This window comes from Elephas maximus, chromosome 1 (assembly GCF_024166365.1).
Source record: "Elephas maximus indicus isolate mEleMax1 chromosome 1, mEleMax1 primary haplotype, whole genome shotgun sequence".
In the NCBI taxonomy this organism is placed as follows: Eukaryota; Metazoa; Chordata; class Mammalia; order Proboscidea; family Elephantidae; genus Elephas; species Elephas maximus.
Genome location: NC_064819.1, coordinates 26,428,799 through 26,450,864, shown reverse-complemented (window position 1 = coordinate 26,450,864; position 22,066 = coordinate 26,428,799). Strand labels below are relative to the sequence as shown.

The 22,066-nt window shown below is 40.0% G+C and overlaps 1 protein-coding gene across 14 annotated transcripts in view; it reads left to right on the top strand.

The window, feature by feature from the left end:
• LPP (LIM domain containing preferred translocation partner in lipoma) overlaps nt 1-22,066 on the top strand; it is a 778,646-nt gene that overhangs the window by 470,334 nt on the left and 286,246 nt on the right. For all 14 annotated transcript variants that reach the window (XM_049854166.1, XM_049903764.1, XM_049852891.1 and 11 more), the window contains one exon: nt 20,372-21,055. In XM_049854166.1, coding sequence (XP_049710123.1) covers nt 20,372-21,055 — 684 coding nt within the window. The remainder of the gene's footprint in view (nt 1-20,371; nt 21,056-22,066) is intronic.

Sequence of the window (22,066 nt, the reverse complement as noted above, 5' to 3'; positions counted from 1 at the left end):
CCTCCAAACAGAATCCACTCTCTCTCTTCTGGCATGTGTGGGCATGCAGAAACACACAGCCATCTTTGTGTTCTAACACTTCCTCCCTCAAGACGTAGTCCGTTTGAGCCCTTTTGTACACTTCTGTTGTGTTCCTTAACACTCCCTGGTGTGTGGTACAGCTATTTGTAAGCCTATTCTGTCTCTTTTGCTGTTTTATGGACTCCATGAGTCCAGGGATCTGGTGTGATGAATTTCTCCCTTGTCCAAGGACCCAGTGACCTGTGTTGATTGGATGTATTTATTGGGTGGCAAGGGAATACTTTTCTTTTACTATATGTTATTTGAGACATTTGAATGTACGTGACGTGGTCCCTTATTTTTGCATTGAGCCTACCATTTCTGGGCATTGCCAAAGGTCAGAAAATGAGGAGGAACAAAAATAAGAAATATGTTTAGTCCATTTAAGCAATATGAGTCCCTCTTGTCTTTCCTTCTGTCACTTAGCCCTCCAAAGTTTTGCAAAGTAATGGCGGATTTCTTATTTAGAGGAAAAGAAAGCTGATCTATTACTTCCATCTTATAAATGGCATTCATTCATCTATGGATTATTAGGTAAATAGAATATTTTCATATATATTGTCTTTCTGAAAACAGTGCAAAAAATCCTTAGTGCCTGTTGGTTATAGGCCAACAGTTACATTCTGAAAACTGTCATGCTGTGACATCTTTAAAAATATTACACCCTGAAATAAAGTTTTAACGCCCTGTATTCCATGATAAAAGTTATGTTGCATTATTTCTTTAGTGCTCAAAACTTGTGAGGCTTGAAGTAGTTTAATTTTTATACATTTAAGCTATTTACTTGACCATACTTTAAAAACAATCATAAACCACGATAGTTTCTCAAGTTCTAACGGGGTATATTTTATTATTGGTTTAAAAAATTTTATATTAAAAAACATATTCTGAGTTAGAGACAGCTAGTTAAGTGTTCGGCTGTTCACCTAGAGGTCAGTGGTTCGAACCCATCAGCCACTCCATGGAAGAAAGACAGGGCCGTCTGCCTCCTTAAAGATTACAGCCTTGGAAACTCTGTGGGGCAGTTCTGCTGTGTTCTCCAGGGCCACTGTCAATCAGAATCGATTGGATGGCAGTGGGTTTTTGGTTAATGTGTAGCTCATATATTGAAAATATATAAGTTTTGCTGTTTTCACAGCATTGTTTCTTCATTTTGTTTATGTTTTTCCTTTTTGTTATTGTAGTTGTTTTGTTTTGGCAGCATTGTGGGCACGTCTACTTTTCTTTTGCACTGCACCAAACCAAAAAATGAGTTGCCGTGGAGCCAATTCTGACTCATCACGACCCTCCAGGACCGAGTAGAACTGCCCCATAGGGTTTCTGAGGAGCAGCTGGTGAATTCGAACTGCCGACCTTGGGTTAGCAGCCAGGCTCTTAACCGCTGCACCACCAGGGCTCCATTGCACTGCATAGCACTCTTATATAGACTTAAATGACCTCTCTTTCTTTGGTGCCGAACGATGATTCATTTATTCTAGAATGGTAGATGTAATATCACAGATCCAAGTAAGCATTTTAAAAACAAAGCTGACCAAAAAAACAAAAGCCAAGTTGACCAAATGTTTGCTTTATTTTATAATGGTAATTTTGGTTGCACATTGTCTGCATAGATGCTTCTTGTTTATATATATGCCACCTAGGAATAATTAACATTTTTTCTATATTTCTTAAAACAAGCATTCTATTGTTTTTTAATAGACTTATTACAAAAGAAGTATTTCACAGGATAAATGGCTGACTGACATCTGATCTCTGGTTGGGTGGATACTAGGGAGTAGTGAGGAGTGTGGAAAACTTGTGGGGACATGTACTCACTAGCTTTAGCTCAGGCTGCATGTGGAAATGCAGGCCTGTTCTTCCTAGATCTCTCAGATTGAGTCGTATTTAAATAAATGCTCCATGATCTCTAAGGGTGTCGACTTAGGAGATTCAGACCACTGTACCAGTGACTCTGTTCAGTGTTTTATTTACAAAACTAAATTGAGGAGATTAGCCCCAAGGCCCCAGTTTTAGTTAGCTATTTAGACAAAGTCTAGTAAGTGTGTGAAGTAAATCATTTGTTTTTGTTTTTCTTTGATATTTCCCCCTTCTCCTTGAGGGTTTATATAGGAATCTCCACAGCCAGATGATTATTTTCTGAGTCAGAGGCAAGATTTATGTCTTTGAATTGTAGCCAGAGGTAAAATTATTGAGGCCACTTGAACACATTTGTTGTGCTTCCCCTTGAAATTTTCTGGATCCTCTGTTAAGACTTATGAATAACTACTGTGTTATTTGGAGCCCTGGTTGTGCAGTGGTTAAGAGCTCAGCTGCTAATCAAAACATCAGCAGTTCGAATCCACCAGCCACTCCTTGGAAACCCAATGAAACAGCTCTACTCTGTCCTGTAGGCTTGCTATGAGTTGAAATCTACTCCAAGGCAATACCCAAAACCAAACTTGTTGCTGTCCAGTTGATCCGTACTCATGGTGACCAGGACTGTGTTATTTGGACAGCCCAAAGCAGGGATGGGGGTGGGCTGGGGACCACCGCCTCTTAAAGGACCCATAGATGGTCAAATGTAATAATGTCAACTAATTTTGACAGCCAGATTGTAGGCCTTCGCTTTTAACAGTCTCACTCTGATTCCGTTTCTTCACCTGCATTCTGATGCTCCACTTTAGTGTCTGTTTTAACAAAGGTCCTGTTTCAGGAAGGTGTTTTTGCTTTCTTCGGATGCAGCTGGTCTCATTTGCTGCATACCTGTTCATCTTTGGAGATATCATGGTAGAAAATAAGTATACTGGGACAGAATTTCTACAGGGAGAAACTCTCTTGATCATGCCGAAGACTTTTTCCTTCAAATCTTCTCCCTCAGGGCAGGGCCCTCATCATTTTTGCCTGTGTTATTGAAGTCACTTCTTGTCTGACCCCCTTTATGCCTGTATATACAGATGGCCGCAGAGTGTTCAACAGAGCCCTGGTCTTGTCATTCTACAGGTGACCTTCTGGCAGTCTAACCTGTTACAGAGATAGAACTGAAAGGTCTAGGAGGAATGTAGTTACAATAAATGACTGCCCCTTCTATGCTCCATCTCAAATATCAATTGTCTAGAGACAACAAGGCTTTTGGAATTTGATATCAGAGGGTTTAACATTGAGGCATTTGGCAATTGTCTGAATTGCACGCATATCTTGTTTCGTTTGAAAGAACATCCTCAGATATGCATGGGAAGTTGAGTAGGTGGGGAGTTGACATTTTGTTAGAAGCGCATGCCTGGTACTTTGATATACCTTTGCACCTCCTCACATCTTTGTTATCAGCAGCAAACTACTTTGTGAAAGTATCGTGTAATTCAGAATGGTGGAAAAATTTTAATGCTTTGCATCAGAGTCCTGGTTTTGCCACTGAAGACGTGTTTTAAGTAGCCGATTATTACATTTGAATTTCCTGTCTGTTAAAGCAGATTGACTACTTGGTAACCACATTGTAAACAGCTTTTTAAAAGGGTTTTTAAATCTATCTATGATATGATGTTAAATGAAGAAATAAGATACAAAGCTGCGTGCAGACAGTGTTCACATTTAAACATCACCACTCATATGAACCGTGCACATGCACACATAGACACACACACATATGTATACATAGAAAAAAATAGCTTGCAAATAAATTTACCAAGGTTTAACAGCTATTATCAGTAAGTGCTTGAATTATGGATGGTCCCCCCCCCATTTTCTTTATTACCGTTGTTAGTATTTCTCATGTTTTATAGACTGAGTATCACTGTTTTAATGAAGAAACTGTTTTACATGAGGGATTGCCGTCGACTCTTAGGAACAACTCAAAAAATTAAGGATAATGTTTTGATCAAACATTTAAAAATCATGGAGAGACAGGAAGAAATATTGTCAAGGTTGAACTATTTTTTTATAATAGTAAAATGTCTTCTTGAAGAGTTGTTTCTTACTGTCTGAGAACTGGATCCCTGAGAAATTGTATGTTTGGTTGGTTTTGGGTTTTTTTGTTGTTGTTGTTCTTCATTGTTGAGGTTTTGAGTGGAGAAATCCAGCAATAGAATGAGTAGCTCCATGATTGCGTCTCTCATGTCTTGGATCATTTCTGGTGTTTCTTTTTCCTCCTTTCCTCCCTCCTCTCCTCTCTTTCTATAATGTATCTCCCTTTCTTATTGAATTATGATGTTTCTGAGGCTGTTTATCATGTTTCCATATTTCTGTAATGACAGTCACCCTAGAATCCACAAGGGCTAAGACGCATGCATAGGTACACACACACATACACACACACACACACACTAAATAGAGGAAATTAAGCGGGGGATAACTTCATACTTTAATATATTCATTTATTTCACAATCATATTTAGGGAACCTACTATGGCTTCTCGCTACTATGTTTTAGGTGTTATGAGAGCATGAAGAGTTTAATATTAGACTGTGATCTCTAGCAATATGTAGTTTGGAAGACTTGTTCTCAAACTTGAGAGTGCTTGTGAGTTATCTAGGTGATGGCATTTATTTGAGATATGGGAGACATAAGAGGAAGAGCTGGCTGGCTAGAGGCAGTTGCCTGATATATTGTCTCTTCGTACAGGTGTGAAGCATGAAGAAGCATTTTTAGCCAGCACTTTGAAGGGGAAGGAGCTGAGTCACAGGGAAGGCAGGAACTTGCCTACAGTCACCCAGTACTTACAGAGTAGAATGGGTACCCTAGTTCTTGGCATCTTAAATCAGTGTTCTTTGGCTGGCTGGAACTCAGCTCTATGTTTAAAAAAAATGAATGGGTTGTACTGGAGCACTGTGTTCCAAGTGGGGTTTGTCAGACTTCTGGGAATCTGAGAGGTTTCCACTGGTTTTCTGCCTGCTTCCCTTATTATAGTTGAGTTCATTGAGACGGGACAGTGACTTGTTACCCAGCAGCCGACAAAATTGCTGGTATTTAGAAGGTGGTCAGTAAATGGTCGATGACTGTATGAATGACACCTTTTTTTTTTTTTTTTTTCCAAAAAGAAATTCTAAAGTCGTACATTTAGAGCCGACTAAATATTGCATTTCCTTGCGTCTGGATGGTTTTGGGAAAGGCAGTGCTTTCTCCGAATGGAAAAGATATTTGGTGATGTGTTTGTTTTCCTTTTAAAATAAAGCTATTTTATTTTATATAGAGAGATACATGTTCATTGTATAAAAGAAAATGAAAGAAAAATACCTATATTCCCTCTACCCATAAGTTTTGTTTCCTTATTCACATATTGTATTTTAATCATACTTTTTCATATACAAGTTTATATCCCGTTATTTTTAGTTAACATTATAGCATAAGGAGTATGATGGTTGATGAAGCATTTTTTTTTTTAATATATGGACTACGAGAGCCGGAATCGACTCGACGGCACTGGGTTTGGTTCTGGGAGATTTAGAAAATGAATCCAAAAATAGTGTCAGAATGAGAAGAATCTCGGTTTGTATACCAGACTGAAGATGTCAGTGTTTATCCGAGACCAGAGGAGCTGGGTTCCTTCAGTTCTTAAAAGCTAGATGGAATCTTTGAATTCTTCCAGTCCAGACCCTTCAAATTATAGAGAGGAAACTGAGACACAAGAACATGAGTGAATTTGTTTAGACCCAAGCCTTGCAAACCTCTTGGCCCCAGTTTAAAATTGTGTCCCAAGGAATATTTGTTTTAGAATTTGTTGTTCTTGTTTGCTTTTTTTTTTAATAATAATTTTAAAAAGGAAAAAACAGTTCTTCATTTTACGGTCAAAAGGAAGTTCCACTGGAGGAAAGAGTCTCAAATGAAGTCTTTCAGAAATTTCTACCTCCAAGCTGGTGAAGGCACTGATACCCTGACCTCGGCCCACCAGCTTTCCCACAAAGCTTGATGACAGTGTTCATGGCCAAAGTAATGGCAGTCTCTCCCACAGCCATCTTCAAATTCCGGTTGACAGTGGCTATCTAAAAGAGAGAAAATATAAATTCTCTACTCCTCCAAATTCTAGGGCACTTTTCTGTACTGCATGTTCTAAAGTATCGAATACACTCTATCGACAAAGCTTTCCAAGATAAACGGAGAAAATAGCAAAGGGTCGTTTGGGGACCCTTCAAAGACTTTGGTTGTTGCTGTCATCATTACTGTTGTTTTTGAAAAGACTCTTCATATATTACAAAAATTTTTTCCAATTGTCCTCCACCTCTGATGTGATAAACTCAATCCTGTGTTCTAAGTGGTTGCCCAGAGAAATCACGAAGGGAACGATGTTAAACTGCTACTCAGTGAGTGAGTGACAAAGACAGGCGTGTGAGAGCGGCCCTTGCTTCTGGATTACCCCTCGTTCCTTTGCCCTTTTCAGGCCACAGTAACCAGGAGAAATGAATCTACCCTATGTGGTCTCTGCAGGATTTATCTGGGCATTTGCTGAACCGGCTCGCCATTTATTTTTATTTCTTCCGATAGACGTGGATTTGGCACACGAGAGTGAATTCTTTCTGGAACAGCAGATGTGCCTGGTACACTTGTTTGCTGTAACCATTTGTGCTGTGGTTGTAATATATATATATATATTTTTTTTTTTTTGAAGAGTACAGAATTGTTGAAGGGGGAGAGTTAAAAAACCCAGAGCCATTTTAGCGATTATGCAAAGCGAGAATGTGAGTAATTTTGCTGCAATTAGTCATTATGGGGTTTCAGAGCTTGTTTTACAAGGATACAGGGATGTGTACAGGTTTGGTGAATAGAGCTGTTATTTGTCCCTAATAGTCGCTTTTTCTGAAAACATTTTCTCCCCTTCCTCTGGCTCTGTGGCAAAAGTGCTCTCTCCTTAGAAATTATACCCTTCTGTGATTCAGCCCTTTTATCCGTTTACAGTAAGTGGACAAAACAGCTTCCATTTCTGAGAACAAACATGCTAGGAGAGAAACTTGTTTTTCCCCCCAAACAATGTATCATGTGGCTGACATTCACTCAGATCATAATGATACAGAGATTATTTAAAAATAAGCATGCTTTCTGCAAAAAGGGAAAGAAAAGAACTGTGCAAACATCTAGTGGCTTTGCTGTGAGCTTAATATACTTTCAGTAGGGTGTCCTTTCAATATTTTATTTGACCTCTTGCTAGGTCTTAGCACATTTGGCTCTTGGAATTCTCTGAGTTCTGTAAGATGGCCACCTCTTCCTTTTGGCCTTGCTTTTAATCACCCGAATTCTTTGGAAACATGTGAACGAGGGTCTGTTTGTTTCCACTGAAGCAAATATAGCCACTTGCCTACGCTGGTGGCATCCCTTACCAAATTCCACTACTATTTTGGAAACTCTTGCGTGCAAACACAGCACCTACCTTGTCTCCTTTGAGGCTTGTTGGTGATTTCCATGCACTGCTGCCTGGTGTCTACACTGAGGTCCACATTTGTTAGAGAACAAAGTGGGGTTTGTTGCCTTTTTTGTAAGCTCATTAGCAAGTCTGCTTACTCGGTAATGTGTTGGTTGGAACACTGGTCCTAGGAGTCTGGAAAACTGAGTTCTCATCTTGACCCTGTCAAGGCCTCATCACTTTGGGCACGTCTTTCCTCAGCCTGGTTTGCTTCAGTAGAGGGTGGAAATCTATGCTCTTCAAATTCCTTCAAGCTCTATAGAGAACATTGTATATTTTAATTATGCATAAATAAATCAACTTTATTCCTTCCTTCTCAAAATGCCCTTGTGACTACCCCACTAACTCTTTCAGACTCTTGTCTCAACAGTGGTTACCTTTTTAACTTTACCACTGACACACAGATTTCATCCAGACACCGCTACAGGACTTGGGGGTTTCCTCAGAGAAAGAATCCTACCCATTTGACCCATCGTTTTATTTTGTTAATGGCTCGTAAGTAGCAATAATAGATTGGAATGGTAGGTTCTATTAAAGCCAGTTGCCATTAAGTTGATTCTGACTCATGGCAACCCCATGGGTGTCAGAGTAGAACTATGCACCATAGGGTTTCCAGTGGCTGCTTTTTTACAAGTAGATCATCGAGCTTTTCTTCTGAGGCCCCTCTGGATGGCCTTGAATTTCCAGCGTTTCAGTTAGTAGCCAAAGATTTTAGCCATTTGTACCACCCGGAGGCTCCTGGTTCTATTATAGTAGTGGATTATAACCCAAAACTACTGAATCACTCTCACCACATTGCCTGTTATCTAGAGCTAAGAAACCCAAAATGCATAAACTAACTCAAAACATTTTTTAATTACATTGAATTGTAGTACACTCTGTCGTATTTGAATACTTCTTAGATGAGTGGCTAAGAGTTCAATTTCACAAAACTGATGAGGGTTAGAGAAGATTGTTGGGTTGGTTATCATTTAGCTAACTACTGCCATGAGTGTTTTTTTGTATTGATCTCTCTTTTATGGAATTGGTCAATAATACATTTTTTAAATAACTTTGATTCATTGAACAAATACTTATTGAGTATCTACTTACTAGACCCTAAAGGTAGAATGTTGAATGAGAAAGAATAAGTCCCTGCCCTTGTGGAGCTTAGAGGGGGAGAGAACATTAAAAAAGTAACTGCCAAACAATAGACAAGGTTTACCATAAGGGAAGTACATTAAGGGACACTATTGATGGATACCTTACCTAGACTTGAATGATCAAGAATGGCCTCCCAGAAATGTTTTTTCATTTGACAATGCGCGTTGGGAGTTGAGAGGTAGGAGCTGATCAAAAGATATTCACTTCAGGGTAACCAGAGTATGCCTGGAACATAGAATCCCAGGTTGAAGAAGGGTAAGACAGGAGGCTGGAAAGCTAAGCAGCGGCTTATGAGGGAGGAATTTGGACTTCATCCTAAGAGCAATAAGAACGTTTGTGGGGAGGGTTTAAACAAGCAATGGCAAAGATCAGGTGTGGGTTTTAGAAATATTCTCCTCGCAGCATAAAGAACATACTGGAGAGCAATAAGACGAGCGGCGGTTTAGAAAGATATATATTATTGCAGGAAACTAAAGTCACCAGTGATAGTGGACTAGGGTACCATTAAGTATCAGTAGCGATACCTGGAAAGATTCAAGGTCATTGGGTGATAGAATCAGCAACATTTACAATGCCAAGGGGAGGATAAAGGAGTAGTGCATTCATAACATTTAGTCACATTATTAAAAATCTTTGCCGTACCTGAAACTAACCCAGACCCACTGCCGTTGAGTCAATTCCGACTTATAGTGACCCTGTAGAACAGAGTAGAACTGCCCTGTAGGGTTTCCAAGGCTCTACTCTTTACAAGAGCCTACTGCCACATTTTTCCCCTGTGAAGCAGCTGCTGGCGTGTTCAAACCACTGACCTTTGCATTTACAACTGGGCGCTTAACCACTGTGCCAGCAGGACTCCTTTTGAGCTACTTGCCAACCGTAAAATATAGCGGGTTTGCATATTTCTGTAAATCTTATTTTACTTTTCTTTATATACCCTTATTTTGAATACACGTTCCCTTGCTTACCAGCAGCCTAATGTTCAACATCCCGTTAGATCAATGTGCCATATTTTTAATTTTCTTTAACATACATAAAGTTGTTAGCGTTGTACTGATTCTTCCTTGCTAGCTTGCCCACCAAAAGAATGTTTCCAACTTCCAGTCCTGTGAGTCATGTAAAATGCGCCTATACCATCATATTTTCACCGGAATGGGGCTTTCTTGTTTCTGGGCTGATTGGTCCAACACATGGTGCTTTTCACTAAACCCTTGGCTTGACTGGAGAAAAGCGTATGACCCTATGAGGGGATGATTCAGTGGGTGAGGCTGCTGGCTATGGAAATAGGCTCTTCTTTCGCCACGGTCCTAGATTATAGGACAGTCTCAGATTGAATTAACCCTCATCACAGTGGTCTTTCATCAAGTGCCAGCCACATGCATGCTGAGGACTAAGTGTTCTGTACTGGGTGGTTGGTATTTATAATAAAGAGGAGCCTCAGAAACCTCTCAAGTTCCAAGCTGATGGCATACCATCTCATTTAAAAATTACTTAGAAAAAAAAAAAACTACTTAGAATGTTGCTTTCTTGGTTTTAATATGATAATGTGCTTGTTTTATGATCATGTGAGCACAGGACCTCATCTGCGTCATCGCTCCTCTGTTTAATAGTTAAAACCAAAACCCAAACCCATTGCCATCGAGTCGATTCTGACTCACAGCGACCCCCCTATAGGACAGAGCAGAACTGCCCCATAGGGTTTCCAAGGAGCTGGCTGGCGGATTTGAACTGCTGACCTTTTTGATTAGCAGCTGAGCTCTTAAATTAGGGATTAGGAAATGAGGATTTTTAAGGTAGCCTATTGATGTTCCCAATTTGACTCAATTTTATTTCTGGAAAACAACTTGACAGACTGGCGTTGGTGTTGTCAGTAGTCCAGGGAGCTGATTGTCTTGACAGGATTGGATACCAGTTCAGAAGGGCTCTGAGAATTAATTAAACAGAAAAGCTTCTAAGACAAAAGCTGCCCTGGAATACCACACCACACCATACTGTTTTTTTGCTATTTCTGACTCCGAAGCTATTAAGAATAGCCCATCGCTAGCTGGAGTACATGTTTGCAGAGCAGAGCGCTGTGAAATGAACAAGTGTTGATACATTGCACAGAAGTAAGATATTTTTGTCTGCACCTCTCTGTCAAAAGCTCTCTGGGGAGCTCATAAGATATTGTGTGTGTGTGTGTGTGTGTGTGTGTGTGGTTTACGTGTCTGAGGACTGAAGATGAATGCGTTGGTCATGTCCCTCTATTGGCAGTAATATTTTGACCTCGGTGACACCAATTAAAATTGTGTTTGTTTGTATTTCCAAAGGAACTTTGGATCATTTTAATTCATCACCAGTTTTCAGCGACTGCTTATAAAGGAATGCCTTTAATGTGGAAAATATGACAAAAAATGTATAAGTGAAAATCCAAGTTTCCCTTCATAGCATCACTCAGGGCAATGTTTAACCCTGTTTAATGTTTTTTTTAAAACTACTTTTAATCTTTTTCTATGTTCCTTTGTTTTATATGTGTGCGGACACACACACACACATACACACAAGTTCAGATACTATAATTTTTTTTTTTGGTGTTATTGTGTGGTTGCTTTAAAAAAAAAAATATATATATATATATATGTACATTTATGTCTCTGATAAGGGAACCAATAGATGCTGGTGGCCAAAACTTGGGAAAATATACATAATGCCTAAAAATTGCTTTCTTAAAATAACCACCATTACCTGTTTGGGACTAAATCCTTCTAACTATGTATGCTTGTATGTGTATATGTAAGGTACAGATAGGTACATGTGTTGATTAACAGATATAAAACAATATTTCCTAAACCAAAACACCAAACCTGTTGTTGTTAAGTCGATTCTGACTCATGGCAACCCCATGGGTTACAGAGTAGACCTGCTTTGTAGGGATTTCTTGGCTAGTCTTTTCTTCTGCAGTGCTGCTGGGTGGTTTTGAACTGCCAATTTTTTAAGGTTAGAAACCTGTTAAAAACCCACTGCTGTCAAGTCAATTCCAATTCAAAGCAGCCCTATAGGATAAAGTAGAAGTGCCCCATAGGGTTTCCAAGGAGCAGCTGGTAAATTCGAACTACTGATCTTTGGGTTGTTAGGAGCTGTAGTTCTTAACTATTGGGTTAACAGTTGAGCATAAATCATTTGCGCCACCCAGAGGCCTCAGCGTTTCCTAACCTGCTTTTAAAACCTATAAATATGTAATTTTTGGTGGCTTTAAACATTTTACTACGTGATTTTTAATAGTTGCATAATATTCCATTATATGAATATGTGAAATTTATTTCACTGCTCCCCATGTATTGACTATTTAAATCATGCATAATATTTCATGTTTATAAGATACATTACTCTGTATTTCTCCTGAAACAAAACATTTATGCCATCTGTGGTTAGTCCAAACTCCCAGAAATAAAATTACTGGTTTAAAAGGTATGGACTTTGTTAGGGCCTCTGATACATCTTGTCAAATTGTTCTATAGACAGATTGTTCATGAAGAATTTATGTTTACTAGAAACAAACAAACAGTATATATAAACATTGCCCTCGAAGGCAACTGGAGTAACCCCTACCCATTACTCATAGCCCTGGGTACACTTCCCTAATTCTGCTTTAACAGCAGTACCAAGAAAAGTTATCCCTTTTAGCTCAGTAATAAAGTCACTCCCAAGGTTCACCCTTCAGCCAACTATTAGACAGGCCCATAAAACAAAATGAGACTAAAGGGGCGCACCAGCGCAGGGGCAAGGACTAGAAGGCAGGAGCGGACAGGAAAGCTGGTCATAGGAAATCTAAGTTCGAGAAGGGAGAATGTTGACATGTCGTGGGGTTGTTAACCAGTGTCATAAAACAATATGTGTACTAACTGTTTAATAAGAAACTAGTTTGTTCTGTAAACCTTCATCTAAAGTACAATAAAAAAAAAAACAGGTATTACAAGAATGGAAAAAAAGATATTTGTGAACTCTGATTTTAACTCAGAATCATCTGCCACCCCTCCCACTTTTTATCTTCCACATTTTACTCTCTGAGTGGGTCAAGATCATTTATATTTGAAAAGTCTTAAATGATTCTGTGGTGCAGCCAGTGTAGAGAAGTACTTGTCTAAATGTGTAGTGTTACATTTACATGATGTATTCTGAATTTGTTAGGTAGTTTTCTAGCTCGAGGTGTCATCTATCAAATGGATAGTGTGAGAAGCCCTGGGTGGGCAAGAAATGGAGCTGTGGGTACTGAAACTTGAGTTATGAAATATAGTTAGCGGGGGGACTCAAGAAAGCAGAATTATTTAGTTTTTCCTCTGTTTGGAGGTAGGAGAAAATGATGAAGTAGTTTTTCACTGAGCCAAAACGAGTACCAAATGAGGAAAGCATTACATTTTAACTGAAACAGGTAGGCTGTATTTGCATTTTTCCTCATTGTGCAAACTCAGAAACTAAATCTATCTGTTCATTTCATCCAGCCATTACTTATAAATACTTGCCTGCACTGATCTTTCACAATGAAATAAAGCTCCTATTCTCCATTGAAACTCATTGTAAATATTTAGAATGTCACTGTATTTCTTCTGGAGTCCCTGGGTGGTACAAACTGTTGAAACTCGTGGCTGCCAATGAAAAGTTGGATGTTCAAGTCCACCCGGAGGTGCTTCAGAAGAAGGTTCTGGGGTACTTCCAAAAAATCAGCCATTTGAAAACCCTGTGAAGCAGAGTTCTACTCTGACACACACCTGGGGTGGCCATGTGTTGGAGTTGACTTGGGGGCAACCGGCTGGTTATGTCTTCTTCTGTGTTGTTGTTAATTGGCATTAAATCAGCTCCAACTCTTGGTGCCTTTATGTATAGCAGAAGGAAACTTTGTCAGGTCCTGTGCTGTCTCCATGCTCTTTGGTATATTTCAGCCCACTGTGGAAGCTCTTGTGTTCATCCATCTCATTAAGGGTTTTATTTGTTTTCCCTGGCCCTCTACTTTACCAAACATCGTATTCGTCTCTAGCAATTGGTCTTTCCTGTTGACATGTCCAAAGCAAGCAAGATGAATGAAGCCTTGCTATCCTTACTCCGAGGAATATTTCAGATGTGTTTCTTCTGCTCCTGATTTGTTTATTCTTTTGGCAGTCCGTAGTATAGTCAGTATTCTTTGTCAGCCCTACAATTCAAATGAATCAATTTTTCTCCTGTCTTCTTTTTTTATTGTCCAACTTTTACATACGTATAAGGCTATTGAAATGGCCATGGCTTGGGTCAGGCGCAGCTCAGTCATCAAGGCGTCATCTTTGCTTTTTAGAACTTTAAAGAGGTATTTTGCAGCACATTTGCCCCATGCCATATGCCGTTTGCTTTCTTGACTGCTGCTTGCATGGGTGTTTATTGATGACCCAAGTAGAAGGAAACCCTTGACAACTTAATTTTTTTTCTCCATTTATCATAATATTAGGAGACTAAGAAGCATGCGCTCCTTCCCCCCGATCTCGTACCTCATTGAATGAAGCTCACTTTTCATCTAGAGAAGTAATGTGATTTTTCTAGCATCATATACCCCTGAACAGTGGCAAAGGTGGAACTTTTTTTCTAGGTCTTCTGAGTTCCAGGGCAAGACCTCTCACTCTCGTTAAGCACCTTCCCTGGTGATATTCCCATTGTCCAGTGTGCATAACTTAGACTGGAAGTTACAGAATGACATATCACGTACTATATGTGGCCCACAGAACTCCTTCCTTTGGCTTCCTGGTGTCTACAAAACACAAACAAAGCTTTAAAGTCAGAAGAGTAATGTTGGATCCATATTCCAACGGGCAGCAGTCGGCGGGCACAGTATGGCAGCTGCCTTTAGAGAAAGCATAAGTTCAGTATTCCAGAGTCCACATGAGCCTGTTGTCTCCCAGATATGAACACAGAGCACCCATGTACTATTAGTTGTCCCATTTATATAGTTGTTTTTTGTTTAAAGAAATATATTTTTCTTTATCCACATCTTGATCACCTCTGTTAAAAATAGGAAAAGTGTAACCCGATAGTTTAAAATGGTCTTTTCTGGTTTTTGTTGTTGTTGTTGTTACCAAGAGGTATTTTAATTTGTGTTTCCTGCCACAGGGATAATCAAATAAAGTGAATACCTGAAAGTGAAAAACCATTTAGCAGATCTTGTTCAAGTGCCTTTAAAACAATTGTTAGGAAAATATGATCTAATAAATCAATCGTCCCCCCTTTTATATTTTGTGTATTCTTTGCTCATATGGGAACATCATTCTGTATAATTTCAATTGTACCCTACATGTGATTCTGTATTCTCTCTTTTTCATTTAACATCTTAAGCATTTTTGTATGTCATTAGATAGCTAACGGGAATCAAAATATAATGATAGGCTTTGAACTTTATGTTGCTGATTAAATGTAGGAGTTTAGGTTTTATATATTTTTCCTTCTCTACCTTAGAAAGTTTCCTTTCAAGTAGAAATCATTTTTGCTCAAGGCACACTGAATTTTTTCCCCCAAAATTTGTTAACTAAAAAATCTCCGAGTGCACCAACTGTGATTTTCCTATTACAGCTCTAGCGACTAGCTCCATGCCTGACTTACAGCAGGCTGTCAGTCCATTTTTATAGAATAAATAATTTGGATAAATTGAATTTCTGGAGATTACAGTGTTGTGATTACTTGGGAGTTAACTCAAAGTATATTTTGTTTCAGTACATGTTGTTAAAAATTATTTTAAAATACTTTTAATCTCTTTCCTTTTCTTATAAGTTTATTTAAAATTTGTCCCTTGCCTATTTCCAGAAGGGATTGGAGCCGGCATTGAGTAGAGCATACATATACAATATGACCGTTAAAATGAAAATAACCTCCTCAAATGCTTCTTAGAAAGAGAACAGTATTAATAAACACAAAAAGTAAAATCATTAAACTGTTTAGTGAAAGGGAGAGACTAATGAGATTACTGTAATTAAGCTGTATTAAATTTGTTGCAGAGTTTCTTGATTTTCATGAGGGGAAATGTGTCATTTTGCATGGAAGGTTGCAATTGGATAAAAGAGATGCACTTTTTGGGGGGAGTTTGTCATTCACTCATTTATCAAATATTTGCAAATACCTACTGTGTGCTATGATGATATAACCATAGGGGAAGCAGCAGTGAATAAAAGGGATGCCCCAGTCTCTACAGAGACAGTCATGTACAAGCATGTTACACATAGAAAAAGAGAAATAAATATTGCTCACAGTGCCCAGGGATTCAGTCAAAGGCTCATTGAGGAATGTGACATCTAGGTTGAGACCTAAGGAATGCATAGAAGTTAGCTCTACAGGGAGTTTGGAGAGAGATAGGGAACACATGGGTGTAAACCCTGAGGTTGAGAGGGAGCTTCATGAACTTGGGAATCGAAGAAAGCCTGTGTAAGGGAGAGAGTGACACTGTCAAGGAGAGGTAAGAGAAGTAGGCTAAGGCCAAATCATTCCTTAAGTAGAAAGCCACTGAGATTTTTGAAGGAAAAATAATGGAATTAGATTTGCATTTGAGAGAAATTACTCTGGCTGCAGAATGAAAAATGCATTGAAGGGGAAGGGTAGACCCTGGGGGCCCAGTTAGCACGCTGCTGGAGAAGTCCAGGTGAGAAATGGTGGTATCTTGGCGTGGAGTAGTAGCAGTAGAATTGGTGAGATGTGGACATATTTGAGGTATTTAGGGAATAGGATCAATAGGATTTAGTAATTGAATAGGAAGTGAAGAAGAAAGTGGCTCAAGGGTGACTCCACATGTTCTCATTTGAACAACAATGGGATGGATGAGAAAACCTAATGAGAAGAAGATTCAGAAAAGACAAATGAAAACAGTTTTTTCAACTTGTTGAGTCTCAAGAATGTATGAAATGTTCAGGTTGACTTTTGAAATAGATGAATATTTAGGCCTAGAATTAAGAGTGGAGATGAATTATGGAAATACAAATCTGAGGGTCTTCATAATGTAAAAGATATTTCAAGTTGTGGTCATGGCCTTAGAGAGAGAGAGCAGACAACCCTGTGTCAGATCAAGAGGATCATTATTCAGGAGCCATTGAACAATATGTTGGTCATTGTTGCTGGCAGCAATTTTACAGACTATTAGAAATGTGTTTCAGTTGTCAAAATATAAAATTCTATTTGATGAAGAAATGTCTACGTATAGTTAATGTGTTCCAGATATAGCTTTCTGGTGTTCTAGATTGACCCAGAGATAAAGATTTACAAATTCCAGGGGCATTTGATGAACAGTTTACTTTCAATGGTTTTCAACTGCAGATTGAACTGCCCGCTGGCCAGGGGAACTTTAGAAATGAGTGGGAGTACTTTTTATTGCCATAGTGACTGAAGGATGCTATTATCCTCAAATAGGTAGGAAACAAAACATATTATCGTCAAACCCAAGATGACAACGTGTCCCTCTTGAGAGTGCTAATAGGCTCTTGGCCAGATATCTTCCTCTGGGTCCCTGATTGCTAAATTTCAAGCTATCTGCCAGAGAGGGCCACTGGTCTTCTCTAGGTGCTATCCTCCATTGTATTATTTCCTTCCTCTCTCTCCTGGTCCCTTTGAACCTAGAGATGATGATAACTCTGACTCTGCTGCCCCAGATTATTGCTCTGTCCCTTATGGCTCCTCCATACCCCTATGGGTCTCCGTACATAATGCCTTTGTGAATAAACTCCTCGAGATGTCCTTGTTTTGAGTGTGCCATCTTTTCTGTGGTGTTCTGAATGTTACAGCCATCATTTCCACATATTGTTTTGTCTCAACTATAGTTTCACAGTGATTCTAGTAATTAGCTCTAGATTCAGTTCACAAGTAAGTTACAGGAGGTATTATTTAGCCTTTCGAGGCCAAAGTAATAATTTAGTTTTGTAATTTAAGCAGCCTACGTAGTCTCACCTTGGTGGAGTGGTCCTTCCCTTCTGCAGGAAGGTGATCCCATTAGTCCCCACTGGTTACTCAGGCATCATGCAATTGCCCTTGTAAGTGCTTTTTTTTTTTTTTTTCTTTTAATCTGAACAAATTCCTAAAGAAAAACTCAATTAAGATTCTGTTATTCCTTTGTATATGGCATGAAAGAGTCAATTTGGACCTAGAAACAATTAAGGTCAGTATTTCTACTCAACTATGTCAGTCATAATAGACAGCAGCTTAACCAAAATCCAAACCAAACCCACTGTCTTTCAAGTCGTTTCTGACTCATAGCAGCCCTATAGGGCAGGGTAGAACTGCCCCACAGGGTTTCCAAGGCTGTAAATCTTTAAGGAAGCAGACTGCCACATCTTTTCTCCAGTGCAGTGGCTGGTGGGTTTGAACCGTTGACCTTTTGGTTAGCATCTGAGTGCTTTAACCACTGCACCACCAGGGCTCCCTGATGTCAGCATAGATGGTGTTACATGCAAGAAGGAATAAATTTTTGCATTTCTTTGATGACTTAAGATGAGCAGAAGCCCAGAGTTCCTATTTTGAGCTCTCTACAAACCCCAACTATAAATGGAGACAGTGACGGAGCAACGGGGCTAATGATAGACACACCCTCCCCTGCAGCTTTAAAGCCCGCCCCCAAAAACACACACTTCAAAAGTCACATATTTTGAAAATGAAAATCACTCACACTCCAACAAAAAGGAATTAATGTAGACCTCACTCTTAGAAGGAAGTTTTTTCACAGATTACCGAAAGGCCTCCTTTCTCTCTGTTAGTGAACGCACACGCAATTTGACCAGTCCAGGCAGTCTTTGAATGAAGGCATCAGGGCACAGTGTCAGGAGCCATTGCCTTCTCATAGGAAATATCTCACGAGGAGTGCTCTCTTCGAGAGATGAGGCAGTTTCTAGAACTTTATTATGAATTCTGGTATATATGTGCTGGCATGTTTCTGAGTGTTTTATGTATTATAACTATGTGTTTGAAAATAGCACTTTCAGCTATCTCTATATTTTTTCCTTTGTAGTTTTGCATTCTTCACCTCACTGGAGGTGGAGGGGGTAAAGAACAGGAATCACTTTAAAGGCATATTTATTTATGTTCTCCGTGGTTAAAGAAAGCTATGGCAACACTCTCCTAGCCCACATACTCAATTAAATATATAGCGAATCTTTCTACTTACTGGATTCTTTGGCGCTTCCAAGCATTTATTTTTGGCATTTCGTTTCTTTTTTTGTTTTTGCAGGAACTCTTCAAGTTTTATCGTGATTTCACATGTTAATTTTGAAATCAAGCACACTTAAAAAATTAGATTCATATAAATATATATATATATACATCTATATGTGTGTATATATATTCATATATATATACACACACACACACACATATACATTTATATATTTTTTTCTGGGATCTGTATCTCTGTAGCAGTACTTTTTATGTGGTTATTTTCCCATTAACCATTCTAAGCATCTTTAATATGTAAAGTTCTGTGAGCTTCTTGGTGGGAGGGCAGTATTCTAAGTTGAATAGTGCTTGCCTCCCTCCCCAAAGCGGTTTGTAGTATGGTAGAGAAAGGAGCTCTTGCAGTCGATAACTTTTGAATGGATGTCTGTTCTACCAAGCAGAATTGGCTGTGGACAGGAGAGAAGAACAAAGTGCCATGAACGTATGCCTTCTGCATCTTCTCTCTCCTGGAGCAGGCCCTCAGCTTCTGTTTGTCCCACGTCAGAAACCTGGGCAACATCTTACATTCCTCTGTCTTGCTTTCCCCTGCCCATCCCTTTGCTCAGCACCTGTTTGTGAGCATGCATACACAAACACACGCATACACAAACCTCATCAACTTCTGTATCTTGTATATGTTGTTGGTTTGGGGTACTGTCGAGTCAAATTTCAACTCATAGCAACCCCATGTGAGAGTTGAACTGCCCCATAGGGTTTTCTGGGCTGTAGTCTCTGCTGGAGCAGATAACCAGGCCTTTCTCCTGTGGAGTCGCTGGGTGGGTTTGAACTGCCAGCCTTTCACTTAGCAGCTGAGTGTTTAACTGTTGCACCACCAGGGCTCCTATCTTGTATATAAAACACCAAACCCATTGCTGTCAAGTTGATTCCGACTCATAGTGACCTAGTAGGACAGAGTAGAACTGTCCCAAAGAGTTTCCAAGTAGCGCCTGGTGGATTTGAACTGCTGACCTTTTGGTTAGCAGCTGTAGCTCTTAACCACTACGCCACCAGGGTTTCCATCTTGTATATAGCTCCCAATTATTTTTCACATCTCCCACTTTATTCTCTCCTGTCACTCCCCTGGTTTTGGCCTTTATCGTTAGTTCCTTGAGCTATTTGTTGCTATTTTCTGACCTCACTTCTCTCGTCTCACGTTTGCTAGTGACTCTGTCTTGCCTAGGTGATGATGCTGAACTTTTTGTTTGTTGACTATTTTCTTTGTTTTTCAATTATACTTTACTGTGACATTCACGATCTAGCCCTTGCCTACCTATCCAGCTGCCTCCTTTGCTCTTCCATGACTCACAGTATACACTCCAGCAATATTAAATTTGTGTAGAGACTGGCATAGACCACACACACGTCTGTACTCATGTATCAGCCAGGGTCTCCTTCTGCACCTTCTGTGATCCGTTCTGTCTGAATCTCCACCAGGTTTCTCTCCTGCTGCTCAAACTTACTCATCTTTTGTTTGGTAGTTACCTACTTACTCATCAAGTCTCATTAAATGCCTTATTTGTGTTTTGCAGAGTTAATATAATAATTGATAGTTTTTAATATTGTTCACTTATATATTTTTATTATGTTTCATTGGCAGTAATCTTTCATTTTTATTTCATCTCCCACTTTAGGGCTCTGCTAGTTCAACAGCCTCTCCACCGGTCTCTACCCCTGTCACAGGACACAAGAGAATGGTCATCCCAAACCAGCCTCCTCTAACAGCCACCAAAAAGTCGACATTGAAACCACAGCCTGCGCCCCAGGCTGGACCCATCCCAGTGGCTCCAGTTGGAACGTTCAAGCCTCAGCCTCAGCCGGTCCCAGCCTCCTACACCACAGCACCCACCCCTTCAAGACCTGCCTTCAATGTGCAAGTGAAGTCAGCTCAGCCCAGCCCTCATTACATGTCTGCCCCTTCACCAGGACAACTGTACGGTCCAGGGCCCCAAGGCTACAGCACGCAGCCAGTGCCGGTTCCTGGACAGTGCCCACCTCCTTCAACCCGGGGAGGCATGGATTATGCATATATCCCACCACCAGGACTTCCCCCTGATCCTGGGTATGGGTATGCCCCCAACCAAGCACGCTATTACGATGGCTATTACCCAGGAGGGTCTGGCTATGGGGGCAGAAATGACGCCGATCCTGCCTGTAGTCAACAAGGTCCCCAGAATACCTGGAAGCGGGAACCAGGATACGCTCCTCCTGGAGCAGGCAGCCAGAACCCTGCTGGGATGTATCCTGTCCCTGCTCCCAAGAAGACCTATATCACGGATCCTGTTTTAGGTCCTAGTGTACCACCGATGCAACCAAAGGTAAGAAATCCATTAGCATAGTGTCGGTGCCTAGCCTAGCCTGCCTTTCTCAGAAAGCAGAAGTAAGATGAGAACATATATTCTCTTTTTTGGGGAGTAGAATCCCAAGGAAGCATAAGTGAAGCAGGAAAGGAAGATCCTGTTTGCAGATAGTTACCAGTCTGGCGCCTGTTTAATATCAAGTGCAATTCATTGCACCATCTTTTTTTTTTTTTTTTTTTTTAATTGTGCTTTAGGTGAAAGCTTACAGTGCACACTTGTTTCTCATTCAAAAATTTATACACAAATTGGTTAGTGACATAGGTTGCAATCCCCACCATGTGTCAGCACTCACCCCCTTTCCACCCCATTTTCCTGTCTGTTATTGTTTGTTTTATAGGCCTGTCTGATCTTCGGCTGAAAGGTGAACTTTGGGAATGGCTTCAGTTCCAAGTTAGCAAAGTGTTCAGGGGGCATAGTCTCGAGGGTTCCTCCAGTCTCTGCAGACCAGTGAGCCTGGTCTTTTTTTGTGATTTTGAATTTTGTTCCACATTTTTCTCCCGATCTGTCTGGGACCCTCTTTTGTGAATCCTGTCAGAGCGGTCAGTGGTGGTAGCTGGGTACCATCTAGCTATTCTGGGCTCAGGTTGATAGAGGCTGTGGTTCATGTGGTCCATTAGTCCTCTGGACTAATATTTTTCATGTGTCTTTGGTTTTCTTCATTCTCCTTTGCTCCAGACAAAATGGGACCAATAGATCTATCTTAGATGGTCACTTGCAAGCTTTTAAGACCCTAGACACTACTCACCAAAGTTGGATGTAGAACATTTTATTTATGAACAATGTTATGCCAATTGACCTAGATGTTCCCTGAGGCCATGGTCCCCAGCCCTCAGCCCCAGTAACTCAGACCCTCAAGATATTTGAATGTGTCTAGAAAGCATCTATGACTTTGCCTTGATCAAGTTGTGCTGGCCTCCCTTATATTGTGTGTTGTCTTTCCCTTCAACAAAGTTAACACTTGTCTACTAT